Genomic DNA, 14,677 nt, shown 5'->3' on the forward strand with positions numbered 1-14,677 from the left:
ATTCGTAAGCAGTGATGACATAAGCATGATTATGCCAAGAAACAGTAGTAAAATAATAAATGGAATTTTATACATTCCAACTTTGCAATTCTCGATTGCCATGTTTGCAACACACCCGATGATTTAAAAGAAAATTTGATGATGATTTAAAATTCCGATGATTTAAAATTTCTTACAGACAAAGCCGTATTTTTAACTGAAAATATTATAATTGTTTAAAACATTTTATTCTGAATAAGTTTCAATTAACATATCACTTTTTTAAATTTTGAATTTTGCCGGGTTTGCAAGAAGTGCCCTCAATTGTTTGTGAAATTAAAAAAAAAATGAAACAAAATAATTTGTCATTTCATAAAATTAAACAAGAAAACCCGTATTATTCAAAAAATATTTTATTTGTGCAGATAATGTATAAAATGTTTGTATTTATTTATTCATTATACGGCACAAGTGCCTTTTACAATGTTATATATAAAATTGGTATGAGTTCAGTTATACAAAAATAAAAGAAAATAATAAAAAATAAAAAAATAAAAATAACCCAAAAAAATAAAAATATATACATATATATATTTATATATATATATATGTGTGTATGTTAGCATACAAAAGATATAAAAAAAAGGCGATTCATAATATATTAAAGTATTCTTAATAAATTAAAACAAATATTCTAAAAATCTGAATCAAAACAAACTTTCTATTTCTGTGAATAGCAGCAAGAGTAACATCGCTTAAAATAAAAAATCTACGTACATATTAAAAAATCAAGGGAAATTTTTAACAAATAAAAAAAAGCAAAAAAAAATTGGAGAGCAAAAAAAAAGGTAATATTCAGAAATTAGGAAAGGTCAACATATTGTATAAATTATTTTGAAAATTCATCAAACTATAGCGATACATTGAAAATTGTGTATTTTTTTTGTGTTGATATATTTTTTTAAATGGTTGACGCAGTAAAAGCTTCTTAAGCTTAAAAAAAATAATGCTGACTGAACCCTATTTTTACTTCTTGGTGCAGTGGTCAACTAGCCCTTTGAAAGCTTTCATTCCAGCTCCATTCGTTTCGGCGTACCCCTTAGCGCTTTTAGCCACCCTCTCGTACCAACTGAAATAAAAGAAAAAACGTTAATGCCTTGGAAGTATTTCATAATTTGTCAAAAACATTTTTAAAAATCGGACAGTTAAATATGTTTTTTTTTTCATTTTAAAGAAAACTGAAAACATTATTTATTTTGTTCTTATTTAAAAATAAGATTTCCATTACTTAGAATTTCCTACACATATTAAAAATAATTTAAATGGTAAGATAAACGCATAATTTGTTCATTGATTAGTTTTCAAGTAAAAAGAATCATCTTAGCTTCAAAAAGTAAAAACAATCCAGTTAAATAAACATATTAGCTTGTTTTACTTTTCATTTATTCATTTAACACTTTACATAGATAAACAATATATATACATATAAGGGCGGGCATACTGCCTTAAGGCAATTTCTTCCTATCTACCCAAACCATAGGGATTGAGAAAATTACAAGTACATGAACATATTTTAAGGAATTATACTAAATCTTATAATTTTATAATTAATTCAAATAAAATAAACTAAAAAAACAACCTTTATTACTATACTATGAAGAGAGGAGAGGAAATAGGAAGGAAAGAAGAAGGAGAAAGGAACAACTTGAATAATTATAAAGTGACATTTCAATCTTGATTTAAATGTAAATAAAGAGGAGGTCTCTAACATTAGTGGGTAGATTATTCCACAATCGGGCAGTTATAACTGTGAAAGAGGAGGCAAAAAAATTAGAGCTGTGAAAGCGTGTTAAAAGGGTTCTCTTGTTGCTCGAACGAAGAGATAGTCAAAGTTGCGATAAAAGTTGGAAGAGCTGGCAAAGTAGGATCATTAAAAGTATTCTGAAGAAGTGATAGAATGTGAATATATTTTCTGTACCTGATACTGATACAGGATAGTTGCGTGCGATATTCGGTTATGTGGTCGAATTTGCGAAAAATAAATGTAACCTTAAAAATTCTGCAACCATATTTTTTTTCATCACTGATGGATGACAAAAAAATATGGAAGAAAAATTTGAATCGATAAATATTTCTTACTTGATGAGCTACAGACATAAATGTTATTCTTAAATATTTTTTTTTTAATAAATGAAAATATAAGCTTTAAATATTTTATTACATAAAAATCCACTTATATATTTTTACATATTTACATTTTTTTTTGCACCACAACAGGCCAGGAGGCCTAATTACAGTGGGGAATTACATCACAGAGCACCCAGGCTTGAGAAAAATTACATTTTTAATTTTTGTGTTCTCACCGGGAATCGAACCCGGAACCTTCCGTGCGTGAGTCAAGCGTCTTGACCACTACACCACGGAGGCATTATGTTATTCTTATCATACTAATTAATTAATAAATTAAACTTTGATTGCATTTGGTTTAAAGAAAGCACAATTTCTCCTTCAGTATTTGGTTAATGAAATCAAAATTGAATTTCGTAACGGAAAATGAATTTTGGTCTAAAAATACCAAATTCTCAATTTGTACATCCAGGGCAAATGCTTAAGAAAAAACATTTTGTTATATTTTCTTTCTTAGTAATATTTACCATTACTGACTTGAATAAATTAGTTTTCTCCAATCGGAAAACGTTTTTCTCGACTAAGTAATTCGAATCAATATTATATTATTATTTGATTTATTGTTGATTAATTCGTACTCGGGGGATATTGGGGAATTTCATTGAAGAAATACTCGTTTGTTCCCTGATTTGAACATAGTAATTTCGGTTGTCGATTAACCTACATAATACAAATAGACAGAAAAAAAATCCTTTCAGAGATTCTAGATCGATAAAAATACAATTGTTCGTGAATTAAGTAACAAAAACTGAAGTGAGTGTAAAAAATAAGAACATGGATAGTAAATATTACTATCCAATAAGTATTGTCTTTTTTGGGTATCCGGTATAGGTAAGATTTTTTTTTCATTGTTTCCTACGTCGTGGCTGCCTTTGCTGCTTGACGTTGGGATAAACCATATTTCACATAGTTTACTCTAAAGATGGATCCTGCAACAGTAGCCAAAACGTCAGTACGAACCCAACACGGGATCACCCAAGAAAGACGGTATATATTGATAACAGTTTTCATGAAAATCTACACAACTATTTGTTTTTTTTATTTATTTTAAAATTTATTTATTAACCCTTACGGATTATTACATTCATTTAACAAAAATAATAAAAAAAAATTTTTCATATTCTGTTGTTCAAAATAATATTTTTTACATGTTTTGAAAAATTTGTCTGAGTCTTTTGTTTAGTTTTGTCTGGTATTTTATTGTGTAATTTCAGTCCCTGGTTTATTAGTCTTGATTGTCCTTTTCTTGTTTTAAAAAGTTGTGTATGCTATTTTTCTGATATTCTCGTATTATGTCCATGTTGACTTCATTTTTTTACCAGTTTAAGTTCTTCTTCTACAATTACATTAGTGGCTAATTTAAGAATTAAAACCGACAAGTCAAAGATTTTGTGCTTTCATTTATAATTGACAAAATATCACACCAATTGCGGTATATGCTTTAAAAACAATACAATACTGCAATTTTTATACATTAACATTAAAAAAAAAACAATTTACTGTGTAATACTTGGTGTCTTGACGCTCCAAATACCCTGACTCTGTCAAACCAAATCATTGGAAGGGTCGAGAGTTTCAAATACCTGGGAGTATATATCACAGAAAATGGCAGCTTCCAAAAATAACTGGGAGTGAGGCTAGGAGTAGCAGGCACCACATCAACAGTATGAAAGCTGTCTAAGGATCGAATATTTACTGAGTGAAAACCAAATTCCGCCTTTATAACGCTTGTATAGCACCTATTCTCCTCTACGGGTGCAAACCGAGACACCTCACTAGGGCCCAAAACATCAAAATACTGAGTTTTGAGAATAGGAGTCTCAGAAGAATCTTGGGTGTGCGGTGGTTTGACTTTGTATGGAGTGAAGTTATGAGAGAACGGATGCAGCAAACTCCCGTGACAACTGTCGTCAAGCGAAGGCGATACGGTTGGTTAAGCTGTATACTACGGATACCTCCTGAGAGCTTCAACCACGCTTGCCTACTTTTCAAGGCATTAGGTTCTCGACGTCCTGAACGTCCACTGCTGAGTGTTCGTCGGCAGTTCGTGTCAGAACTGTAAGACGAGAACGTCGAGGCGTTGGCAGTCAATAAAGATGTATGGATGCTCTTTGTGGATACCCTATGCTTCAACTAGGGAACGGACATGGAATGATGATGATTATACATTTAATATTTCATCTAATAATGGTTGGGAATCAAACGAAGCACTTGTAAATTAAAAATAAGCGTAAACAGACGTTAAACATGCCATCACAAGTTGAATTTGAGAATATTGTGTATCAGGAGATCATTATATCATATAAAGTACAAACCTTTTCACACTGGGGTAAGCGGAGATATCGTAGTTCATGACGTCGAATGTGGACACAGACGCAACAAGACACAAGTCGGCAAGGGTCATATTTTTTCCAGCTGCCCAGGTCTGTCCATCGAGGAACTTTTCAAGAAAAGCGAAGGCATCATCGATCTTCGTCTTCTTATCAGCGTCATAAGGAACCCCAGCGAAGATATGAGGATACTAAAAGTTAAAGTTATAAATCAGGTATAACATGAAAAAATGGATGAAAAGTGATTTGAATAAAACTAAAAATTTAAAATAAGTAATGACATGTCCAGTAACATTTGGTAATAGCTATACGGCAGAGATGATCTGATTCGTCATTCAAAAACGTTGTATGTTTTCCAAAAGCTTAAACTCTTGCCTCATTTAGAAAGCAACAGATCATAATCATCATTTGTTTTACAATCGTGTATTATAACCAATTAATTATATCCACCCTGATATGCAGCGCAAAGTCTAAAAATTTAAATATGCTTAGTTTTTTCATAAATTGCAAGTTCCACAGAGAAATATGGAATCCGTAATTAATAAATATCATTGAGAGACAGACATAAAAATAATTGGATCTGCATACAAATCAAAGTATGTCATGTGGTTGAATAATGTCTTACGATAGATGTACAAAGCGTGTTCTCATGTAGACAACGAAGAATATGAAGCCCCAAAGACTTCCATTAATAATACGGTTGGACGGCTTTCAAAGGTTTGCCAGGAGACAGTGTATGAGAACGATGCAGAACATGGAGAAGTGGAAGAGACAAGGAAGGCCTTTGACCTACATTGGACCAACACGGGCTGATTTTGGTGATGATTGTTGAGAAAATCCAAAAACAAAAACGTGTTAACTACGTCACAATGAAGTGACATTTTAGAAACAAATATTGACATGAATACTCTGTAAAATTGAAATGTGCTAGAAAATTCCAGCGCTATTCAAACGCGTCTGGAAAATCTACAGCGTAATAACATCATAATATTTGTTTGCGAAGTTAACAAAGCAAGGATGTTTGTTTTGTATTTAGCTGTCAGTAAATGTAACATTGTTAGCATATCATTACACTTTATTTATATTTGCCAAAGAATTTCTTAATTACTCTTATAAAGTTAGAAAGTGAAGGCACAAAATAGAGCCAAAGGCTTTTTGTAGTTGGAAATAATATCATAATATGCAGGAACCATTTTTTTTTTCATCATAACCATCATTCCCTTTCCGCACCAAATGTAACATAGAACACTGCATTGGTACAGTTCATGCTTTTACCAGCTGAGACAGATTAAATGCATACGCAAAAATTTGCCAGTTGATGCCGCCCGTCAATTAATAAATGCGTTTGTAGTGTCTAGAGTCGATTATTGTAATGGTATCTACGCAGCTCTACCAATGAATAAAATGACTCGCCTACAGGCTGTATTAAATGCCGCAGCGAGACTTATTTTTGGAATTTATAACTTCAGTCATATCACTCCACTACTTCGGGAATTGCACTGGCTACGTTTTCCACAGAGGGTGGAATACAAACTCTGTGGGCTTATGTATAACTCACTGCACAACTCTGCTCCAGAATATCTAAGGGAACTCTGCATTCCAGACGAACTAGCTGACAGATGTCTTACGCTTAGATCAGCTACATCTACGTCGAAAGGAAAAGTTATTATACATCTACGCAAACAGGGCACTAAATTCGGCGAACGTGCATTTGCGGTCGCAGGCCCTACGGCATGGAATGCTCTCCCAGCAGAAATCCGAAACTGTGAGAGTGAAGTGATGTTTCGGAAGAAACTTAAAATCCTCTTGTTTTCTAAATCATTTAAATAAATTCTTAGCATGTGGTGGAAAAGTAATATGAAAAAGTACATTATTTTTCTTTAATCAAAAAGTTAAAATAAAATTTATATCTTTATATAATCACTTTGTAAAGCGCCCTTGAGGTATTATATTACGAAAATGGCGCTTTATAAGTTATTCATAATAATAATAATTATTATTATTAATTGCAGTGTATCTTGATCACTTTTGTTACATAAGTATGATGATCAGTCTAACGCTTCAGGTACCAGTCCAGGGACTATGAAATAGTATAGTGTAACAACACCTTTTAAAATGAATATTTCATGTCAACCATGTCGGGAATCGAACCCGAGACCTCTGCATGGTAGACTAACACGCTGATCACTGCACTACAAGGCCGATATTTGTTTTACAAAGTATATAAGGGAGATGGGGCTCAAATTTGAGTAGGGTCACAGTAATGCATATTTTGCTGGGAAATATGTTAATATAAAATGCTGTGTAATACCGCAGATGCATTCCAATAGCAACACGACCAATAGTCCAACTCCCTAGCGTGCATGAGTGGTCTCTTAGTCCCCGCGAGCACTAGGCAATGTGTCCACTGGTATTAACATCAGTTCCATAGCAGATAGGGATAGGATGAATGGCAAATGTCTGTAGCAACAAAACAATATTCCTCCAGATAAGAGTAAGTATCTCCAACAGAACCATTGGGAAACCGTTTTCCCAGGACATCACTTGGAGATCTATTTTCTAGATAAGTGACGAAGAATATATGAGAGATTCCAGCCAACTGAGGCCGGAAAGACCGATTAAATGTGAATGAATTTACTTCTTGCATGTTTCAGTCAGCGATAGTCGATAACCAACTGTTAGGTACCTCCAATTTTTCAATTATTATTCTTATAATACTTACGTAATAGGCAGCAAATCTTTCGTACAGAGTTCCGATGTCAAAGTACAGTCTCTGGTCAATACGGGCTCTTTCTTGGGCATCAGCGGGATAGAGGGGGCTATCTTTGGCGTATTTATTGACCAGATAGGTGCAAATGGCTCTGGACTCCCACAGGCAAAATCCGTTGTCATTTAGCAGAGGAACAGTGTGTTGAGGGTTCATCTGAAAAACAAAAATAATAAATTTATAAATCGAACGGTACTTTCATGTCCAACTAAAAATTTATTTAATATTGTTTATGCAAACGATTTTATATATCACTACTATGTTTTGATTATTTAACTTAAAATAACACAATTTCTTCACTGCGTTGAATGGATTTTAGCCAATGATTTTACGAAGTTTGATGTTAAAATTGGTCAAATTTGAATAAAATTGATGTTTTTTGTTGATATTCCTTGATAAAACTCCATTGATAATGATTTTTATAAAATTATAAATAAAGTTGTCAAAGAAACTTCTTGGTTTAGTTTTACTTTTTTATTATTTTGACCAACAAGCGCTTTCGCCTAAGCAGACATTTTCAAGACTGGTGAAATGTTTACAACTTTTAAAGCTTTAATACTATTCTTAACATATTTTGTAGATAAAAATATCGAGTAAGTATTTTAAAAAAGGACAAAAAACACTAGTTGTAAATATTTGTTTTCTGTCCTCTGTTAAAATAATTATTAGAACTTGTTATCTTTAAAAAATGTTAGGAATAGTATAAAAGCTGTTAGTAAACGTTGTTAACAATTCACCAGTTTTGAAAATGCCTACTTAGGCGAAAACGCTCGTTGGTCAAAATACTAAAAAGGTAAAACTAAACCAAGAAGTTTTATTGATAACTTAATTTATAATTTTATCAAAAAAAAATCGTCAAATTTAAATTTAAATTGATGATTTCTACTTTGTTTTTGCAAAACATAAAAAAAAATTGAGTGATATTTGATTATTGATGTAGGTACACTATTTAAAATATTTTAAGCTGTTCACGAAGTAGAAACATAAATATCTTAAAAGGTTCGTTTTTAGCATTTTCATGAAATCGCCATTGCCTTATGTAATAATAGCTTCATTAAAAAAACGTGTTCCTATTTCACGTTCCCATGCTTTGAGACGATTTTATCAGGCAAACAATGAGCTTTTTGCAAGAACAAAGATGCCTAATTATGTTTTCAAAGGTAACTCAACTGTGTAAGATATTATATCTGAAAAAGGATCTTTAAATCTTTAACGTGATTTCTATTTTTCCCAAAATACGAAATAATTTTATAAATATTTCTCGTTAAGTTCATCGAAAGAAGACAATAAAAATGTAAATGGTCCTTCGATTTGCAATTATTTACTGATACATTCTTGCACAAAAGAACTATCATATTTATTTATTTATATACGGCATTTCTGCCATTTACATATATGTGGTATAAAGAGTGCTTAAAAATAAAAATATTAAAAAAAAATCGAGTATGAAATATTAATATACTCGTACTGTACACATTATTAATTACTTGAAATACATATATATTTTTAAAAAAATATACAATAACAAAATGCATTAATCAATCAAATTATAATTATTCCAACCCAATCTTCTGAAGATGATTTGCTCTTTTTGATAAACATATGTTGGTCACTTTATTTTTTAAGTAAGGCAGAGATAAACTAAATATATCAAAATATGATGCATATTCATTCCCGGTATTCTGTAATCTAACAATATCAACACATTATGAAAATGCATCAATATCGTTTAGATAATAAATACCAAGATATTATGTCTAAATGACAATTTTATCCAAGTCTTCAAGATTTTTACTCGGAAATAATATGAGTACTAAACACAACAATATTTTTTCTAGGTAAGAATTTTTAGTTTCCACAGAATAACGTAAGATAAAATAGTATTGAAATTTTTGTGTCCAAAGTAGACCAACTTGACTAATTTTTTTAATCCTCATATTCGATATTCTCATTGATGAAATTATTATTAAGGCATACAAAATGCTAGGTTTTTTAATGCGAATGTCAAACGACTTAAAAAACATTAACACTGCTATATAACAAATATGTGAGAAGTCAGTTAGAATATGCTTCAATTATATGGAAACACGAATATAAAATATATATATACAACCTAGAAAGGACACAAAAGAAATTATAAATTAAAAAAAATATTAATTTCACTGTACACCAAATTTAATTCAAATTCTGGAGTATAGACGAATGATTGCAGATCAAATATTCCTGTTTGAACTAGTAAACAACGTCGTAGACTGCTCTTTACTTACAAGTTCTATAGAATATCTTGTACCCAACAGAACAAGACTCCATACTACATTTAATTTGCCAGTACCTAGGACTAACTCAAGAAAAAAACTACTTTAGAGCATGTCATTATAATAATACTGTTCTCTCCGGTCACGCAGACATTTCTCATATCTCCTATGTAAAATAATGAAGATTCCTTATAGACGGTATGCTTGTATAGTTATACGATGTACGTTCATTATTATATTTGGTACCTTGTACAATATTTTTATATAACTAAATTTTTTTCTTATTCATTAAATTTATTTTACTTTTATCAACTTTTTTTTATTTCTATGTATTACAACTTGCAACTTCTAAGTACCTAACATTTCTCAATCTTCAAATTTATTTTATTTTGATGCTTATAATGTATTACTTAATTAATAATTTACACCACTGTGGAAAATTTATGTTTACTGTTTTCACAATTTCAGTTCCTATGTATTCTTATTTTTGTATCCAATATATGTAAAAACTGTAATTTTTTTCCCAAATATATAAATAAATGCTACAAATTATTTATTAAATTCACTGGCTACTTGCAAACAGTGATGCTTAAGATTTGTTTTATTGCCGCCATTGATGAATAATCAAGTTAAAAAAATAATCGAAGAGTTTTTTAATTATAAACATATTTTCAACTAAAAAGTTGCAAGAATTTAATATTTTAATTCTAATGCTATCTCAAAATTTACATCTAATATCTGCAACTAAAGCTAGCGCCATACTCTGCGGGTATTCCGTCGCTGATCTTCCGTAGCGGTAAATCCGCAACCGAACGAGCAGCCGCACTGCATATTCCGTGGCGGATTATCAGTCGACTACCGAACCTAATACGTCTCATAGAGTGGACGCGGAATGTGCTGAATGTAGCGCATCCAATTAGGAAACATGCAATGCAGCTTTTCCGATAAGACGCTGACGGAAGACCCGCGCGTGAAGAACGGAACAGAAGCCGAAGGCGAGCGGTCTGCCAAGGTCTGCCGACGGAACAAGCGATCATCCGCCCGTAAAAACCGATGCAATAAAATACGTCGGCATTCCGCCGCGGAAGGTCGACAGCAAAATTGACGGATCGAAGACTCCGTTCGCAGGTCCTGAAATTTGGTTATTATATTATTTATTATTAAATTCGAAACAATTTTGATTAAAGGATATTAAACAAACGACTTAAATCATTAGGCATGTTTTCTGGTAAATCCAATGAGTTTAAAATAAATTTAATATACTTATTTTGAATGACTTGACATGAACATCGGTAAACAGATTTATGACGTCAAATGATAAAAGTTTAGAGTTGTTGGGGATAACCTATTTTTTTGAAGTACCAATTCACTCTAATGAGTTTTTAATAATGATCCCATTTACCTTGAAACATATTTTAGTTGTTTAAAGCATTGGTTTTGAATTTCGCTAATTATAAAGATAGAGAACTACAAGAAGATACTACATGTTTAATGGAATTTTTAGCCTAATGAATTTTTATTAGTAGATTTAATCTGGGGATTTGTGGATTACTTTGAATTAATTGTGTTTTTGTTGAATTGTTAGAATAAGGTTTGTTTTTTTCTTCTTTAATTCTTAGTGAAAAAATAAATTAAAAGTTTTTACAACAGAGATGAACAACATTTTAGAACAGAGAAGAAAAGAAAAAATAGAAGTTTAGGCATCTACAGAGCTTATGACATGTCATTGGCTGGTTTATGTGGCTGCTTTGCATGTTTCTGAACTTGGAAAACCTCAACAGATGGGAAAATTTAAGGAATATAGATGTTCACATTGAAGAAAGCGGCCATTTAAACCAACCAATGACAGGTCATAAGCCTTGTAGATACAGATGCTTTGACTTCTATATTGCCTTTTCTAAAATCATCTTCATTTATCTCTGTTGTAATATGTTTATGAAGGCAGCGCTTTTAGGGGGCTGAATCCAGTCATTGTATGCAAAAGTTTGGACAAACTCAAAACATTGATAAAAATGAATTAATATTAAAACAGAGTAACGATGCTACGTTGCTATTGGCTAACGGATTGCCCTTTTTTTATAGTGATAGTTGGAGGACCGTCAATTGATACAAGCTACTTTTTATCCTAAAAAAGGGTAAAATTTCACTGCAGAAATTCGTTTTGCACGACAAAACTAATTTCTCTTTTATATTACGCGAGTGAAGTCGCGGGTTAAATCTAAAACTAACATGTATATAATCAATGTAATTATATTTTAATTTGTATGTTGTCTACCGTATATAATTATTATCTCATTTAGTTAACCTCATCAGTCATTTGTTCGTGAGTCGGTATTAAAAGTAGGTACAAGAGATTCAAATCATCGTACAAAATAATTGTTTATGGATAATCAAAACGTAAGGGTTATTGCAAGTAATAATAATTATGTTCGTTACGTGGGATGATAATTAGCAAACTTAAATATCATGTGATTTGCCTCCAGTTCGACTCCTGACTTAAACAGTGTAATATCCCTCTGTTGTGTGGTAATTATATGAAAAAGACGTAAAAATATAAATGAGAGAAAAATTATAAAGCCATCACATAGAAAAAAGTTAAATAAAAAATCGATAAGTTGTTGTTTTAATTGTTGAGATTAGTTGTGTCTTTTTTTTCAAATAAATAAAACAAACGGTCACAACAAAAAATAATCACTTTTGTATTATCCTTTATTATCTTTACCATACACGACGCAAGCATTGCGAGCAGCTTTATTCATTCGATTGGACGCGAATCCATTTTAAAGGCTTGTAATCAAATAAAATAATATGTTTACCGTAAAAAGAAACACATTTTCATGTAGAGTGAAAATTTTTCTCTTAAATGACGTATGTACACCTTTACCATTTTATTAAAAATTTTAAAATCACGAAAAAGCGGATACAAGATATGTTAACACCAAATTAATACAAAGCAGTTATGTAAAAATGTATGTTGTAAGTTCGGTTCATTCACATCTTTAATAAACATTTGCTTATGCGTGCGTGATAGGTTTTTAAATAAAATATTCTCGTCTAAAAATATCAACACAAATAATTTTATAAGTTAAATATCGCGTGGTGTATCAAGTGATTTTTAAAATTTCAAATGTCATGATAAAATGACAAATCACAATCGTCAAACATCGAGCATATCTGGTGGCATATCATGATGTTTCAGGAGTGATTTTCTGAACGCAAAAGCGCGCGTAGAAAACGCATTTTTAATGTGTATTTACGAACTAAATACACGCTAATCCATCTTTGACCGGTTTTGTCGCGAAAGCAATGAAACCGGTCACTGGATATTCCAAATTTGTGGATTAAAGTATCACTCGTGTTTTATTTATATAATAAATTACATTAAACGATCGTCAAAAATCGAACGCCTCTGGTAGCAACTATTTGACTCAGTTTGATGATCGTCAAAAATATTGAATGTGGCAGCTTTAAACAGCAAAATGTGGTTTATAAGCCCTGTACATTCTCAAGGATGTTGGATATATTATTATTTCCTCAGATGTATTGAAATATCTCTCTTAATAGGAATTGTTGCAATAAAATAAGTTATACTTAACAACAAAGGCGAGCTAGATAGGAATGTGGTTATACATAGTTTGCCTGGACCAAGCTTAGTGGGAGTATGTAGGTTAATTTATTACTGAGTTATTTAAAGTAATTAACTACATCCAATGTCCAACTGTGTGTCAAGCCACGCTCACACAAGGACAAATTGCTTTCATTTCAAGTTTTCTTTCTTTCCGAAAAATAACCAACTATTTATATGGGAATCTAAAAAATAAAATCACGTATATATGCAGTAAATTATGGTTACCAATTTTGAACAAAATATTTATTGTACGATACCAAATTTCCTATAACAAATTGCAGAACTTGAAACTATGAGAACTTGTTTCCCACTATATGCTTGTACCGCACCCCGCGTCTAAGAACTTAAGTCTCATTGGCGGTACCCACATGTTTACAAGAAAAACTGATTTTCGAAAAAGGAGAAGACAGCCTAAAAGACTTTTTTTATTTTAATTTTATTAAAAATCATAAAACACAAAGTATTTTACAAGTAAAATACGTTGAATTACATTCCCAGGAGTTACAACAACTCAATTCGGGACATAAATAATATTAACATTTAGAAAATAACACATATTGAGAACAACAAAGAAACAAAGCAAGTTTAGCACCTTTATAACTAAATATAGCACAACAATATAATATACGTTTAAACCTTTTCTTACACAAACAGAATAAATATATATAAAAAAACGCTTTTAAGAATAAAAAAAAGTAGTGAATCTACTAAAGGAGATAAGGTCGTTAACATCACATGCCATGCGAATGATGCTGCCAAAGTGATGATGAGAACATATCCATCTCAGTTAATAAACATCTGGATGCCTAAGAAATGTCGTAAAGTACTTCTTTGTAATCTGTTTGCAAAAGATAATGCAGAAATAAATTTTCTTCACTGACTGCGATTGAATTGTTTTGGCATAACTAATTAACGGAAATTATAACGAAGTCATTGAAAACATTTTAAATGCTTTTGAAAGCCACCAGAAGTAATATTCCAAACGCTCTCGCGACCGTAGAAAACACTTTTATCTCGCGTATTAGTATACAAAATACACGAGATAGAAGTGTTGTCTACGGCCGCGAGAAGGGTTCAGAATAGCACCGCTGGCGCTGATCTGTACAGGTTTATTAAATAACTACGCGAGAAGCTCCATTCGGTATTCCTAAAGAGAAAGTGAGAGACAAAATCACATTATATGTTCAGAATTTTGATTAAGATATCTGCAGCAGCACAAAGGCGAATCAAAAACACTATACACGTATTTTTTAATAAAATTTATTACGATCCGATAAATAAAAGATTGTCCAGTGATCAAAGATAACCAAAGGAGACTTTAAGCGCTGACGGATGGGAAAAAAAACGGCAAACTTTCTTAAGTCGAAAATCCCTAAGCATCATAAATGGATTTATATATATATTTTTCAATTTGATTGAGACATATCACAGATAAACGCCTTTTTCATCTCTGGACCTCCAGATCCAAATAGGCAAGCCCGTTAGAAGCAAAAATGCTACAAATCATCAAAACGGTTAAAACGACAGAACT

General features: G+C 31.5%; 1 protein-coding gene across 1 annotated transcript in view; it reads right to left on the reverse strand.

Moving 5' to 3' along the window:
• Nucleotides 1-671: 671 nt before the first annotated feature.
• Nucleotides 672-14,677, reverse strand: part of LOC148272874 (glutathione S-transferase 1-like) — a 32,742-nt gene continuing 18,736 nt past the window's right edge. Inside the window, exons 3-5 of the mRNA XM_088239464.1 lie at nt 7,219-7,419; nt 4,482-4,687; nt 672-1,108 (exon numbers count right to left, since the gene is read on the reverse strand). Coding sequence (XP_088095590.1) covers nt 1,006-1,108; nt 4,482-4,687; nt 7,219-7,419 — 510 coding nt within the window. The 3' untranslated portion in view covers nt 672-1,005. The remainder of the gene's footprint in view (nt 1,109-4,481; nt 4,688-7,218; nt 7,420-14,677) is intronic.

The sequence above is a fragment of the Micrasema longulum genome, unplaced genomic scaffold, assembly GCF_059751315.1.
Source record: "Micrasema longulum isolate JH-2025_06_02 unplaced genomic scaffold, ASM5975131v1 h1tg002170l, whole genome shotgun sequence".
NCBI lineage: Eukaryota > Metazoa > Arthropoda > Insecta > Trichoptera > Brachycentridae > Micrasema > Micrasema longulum.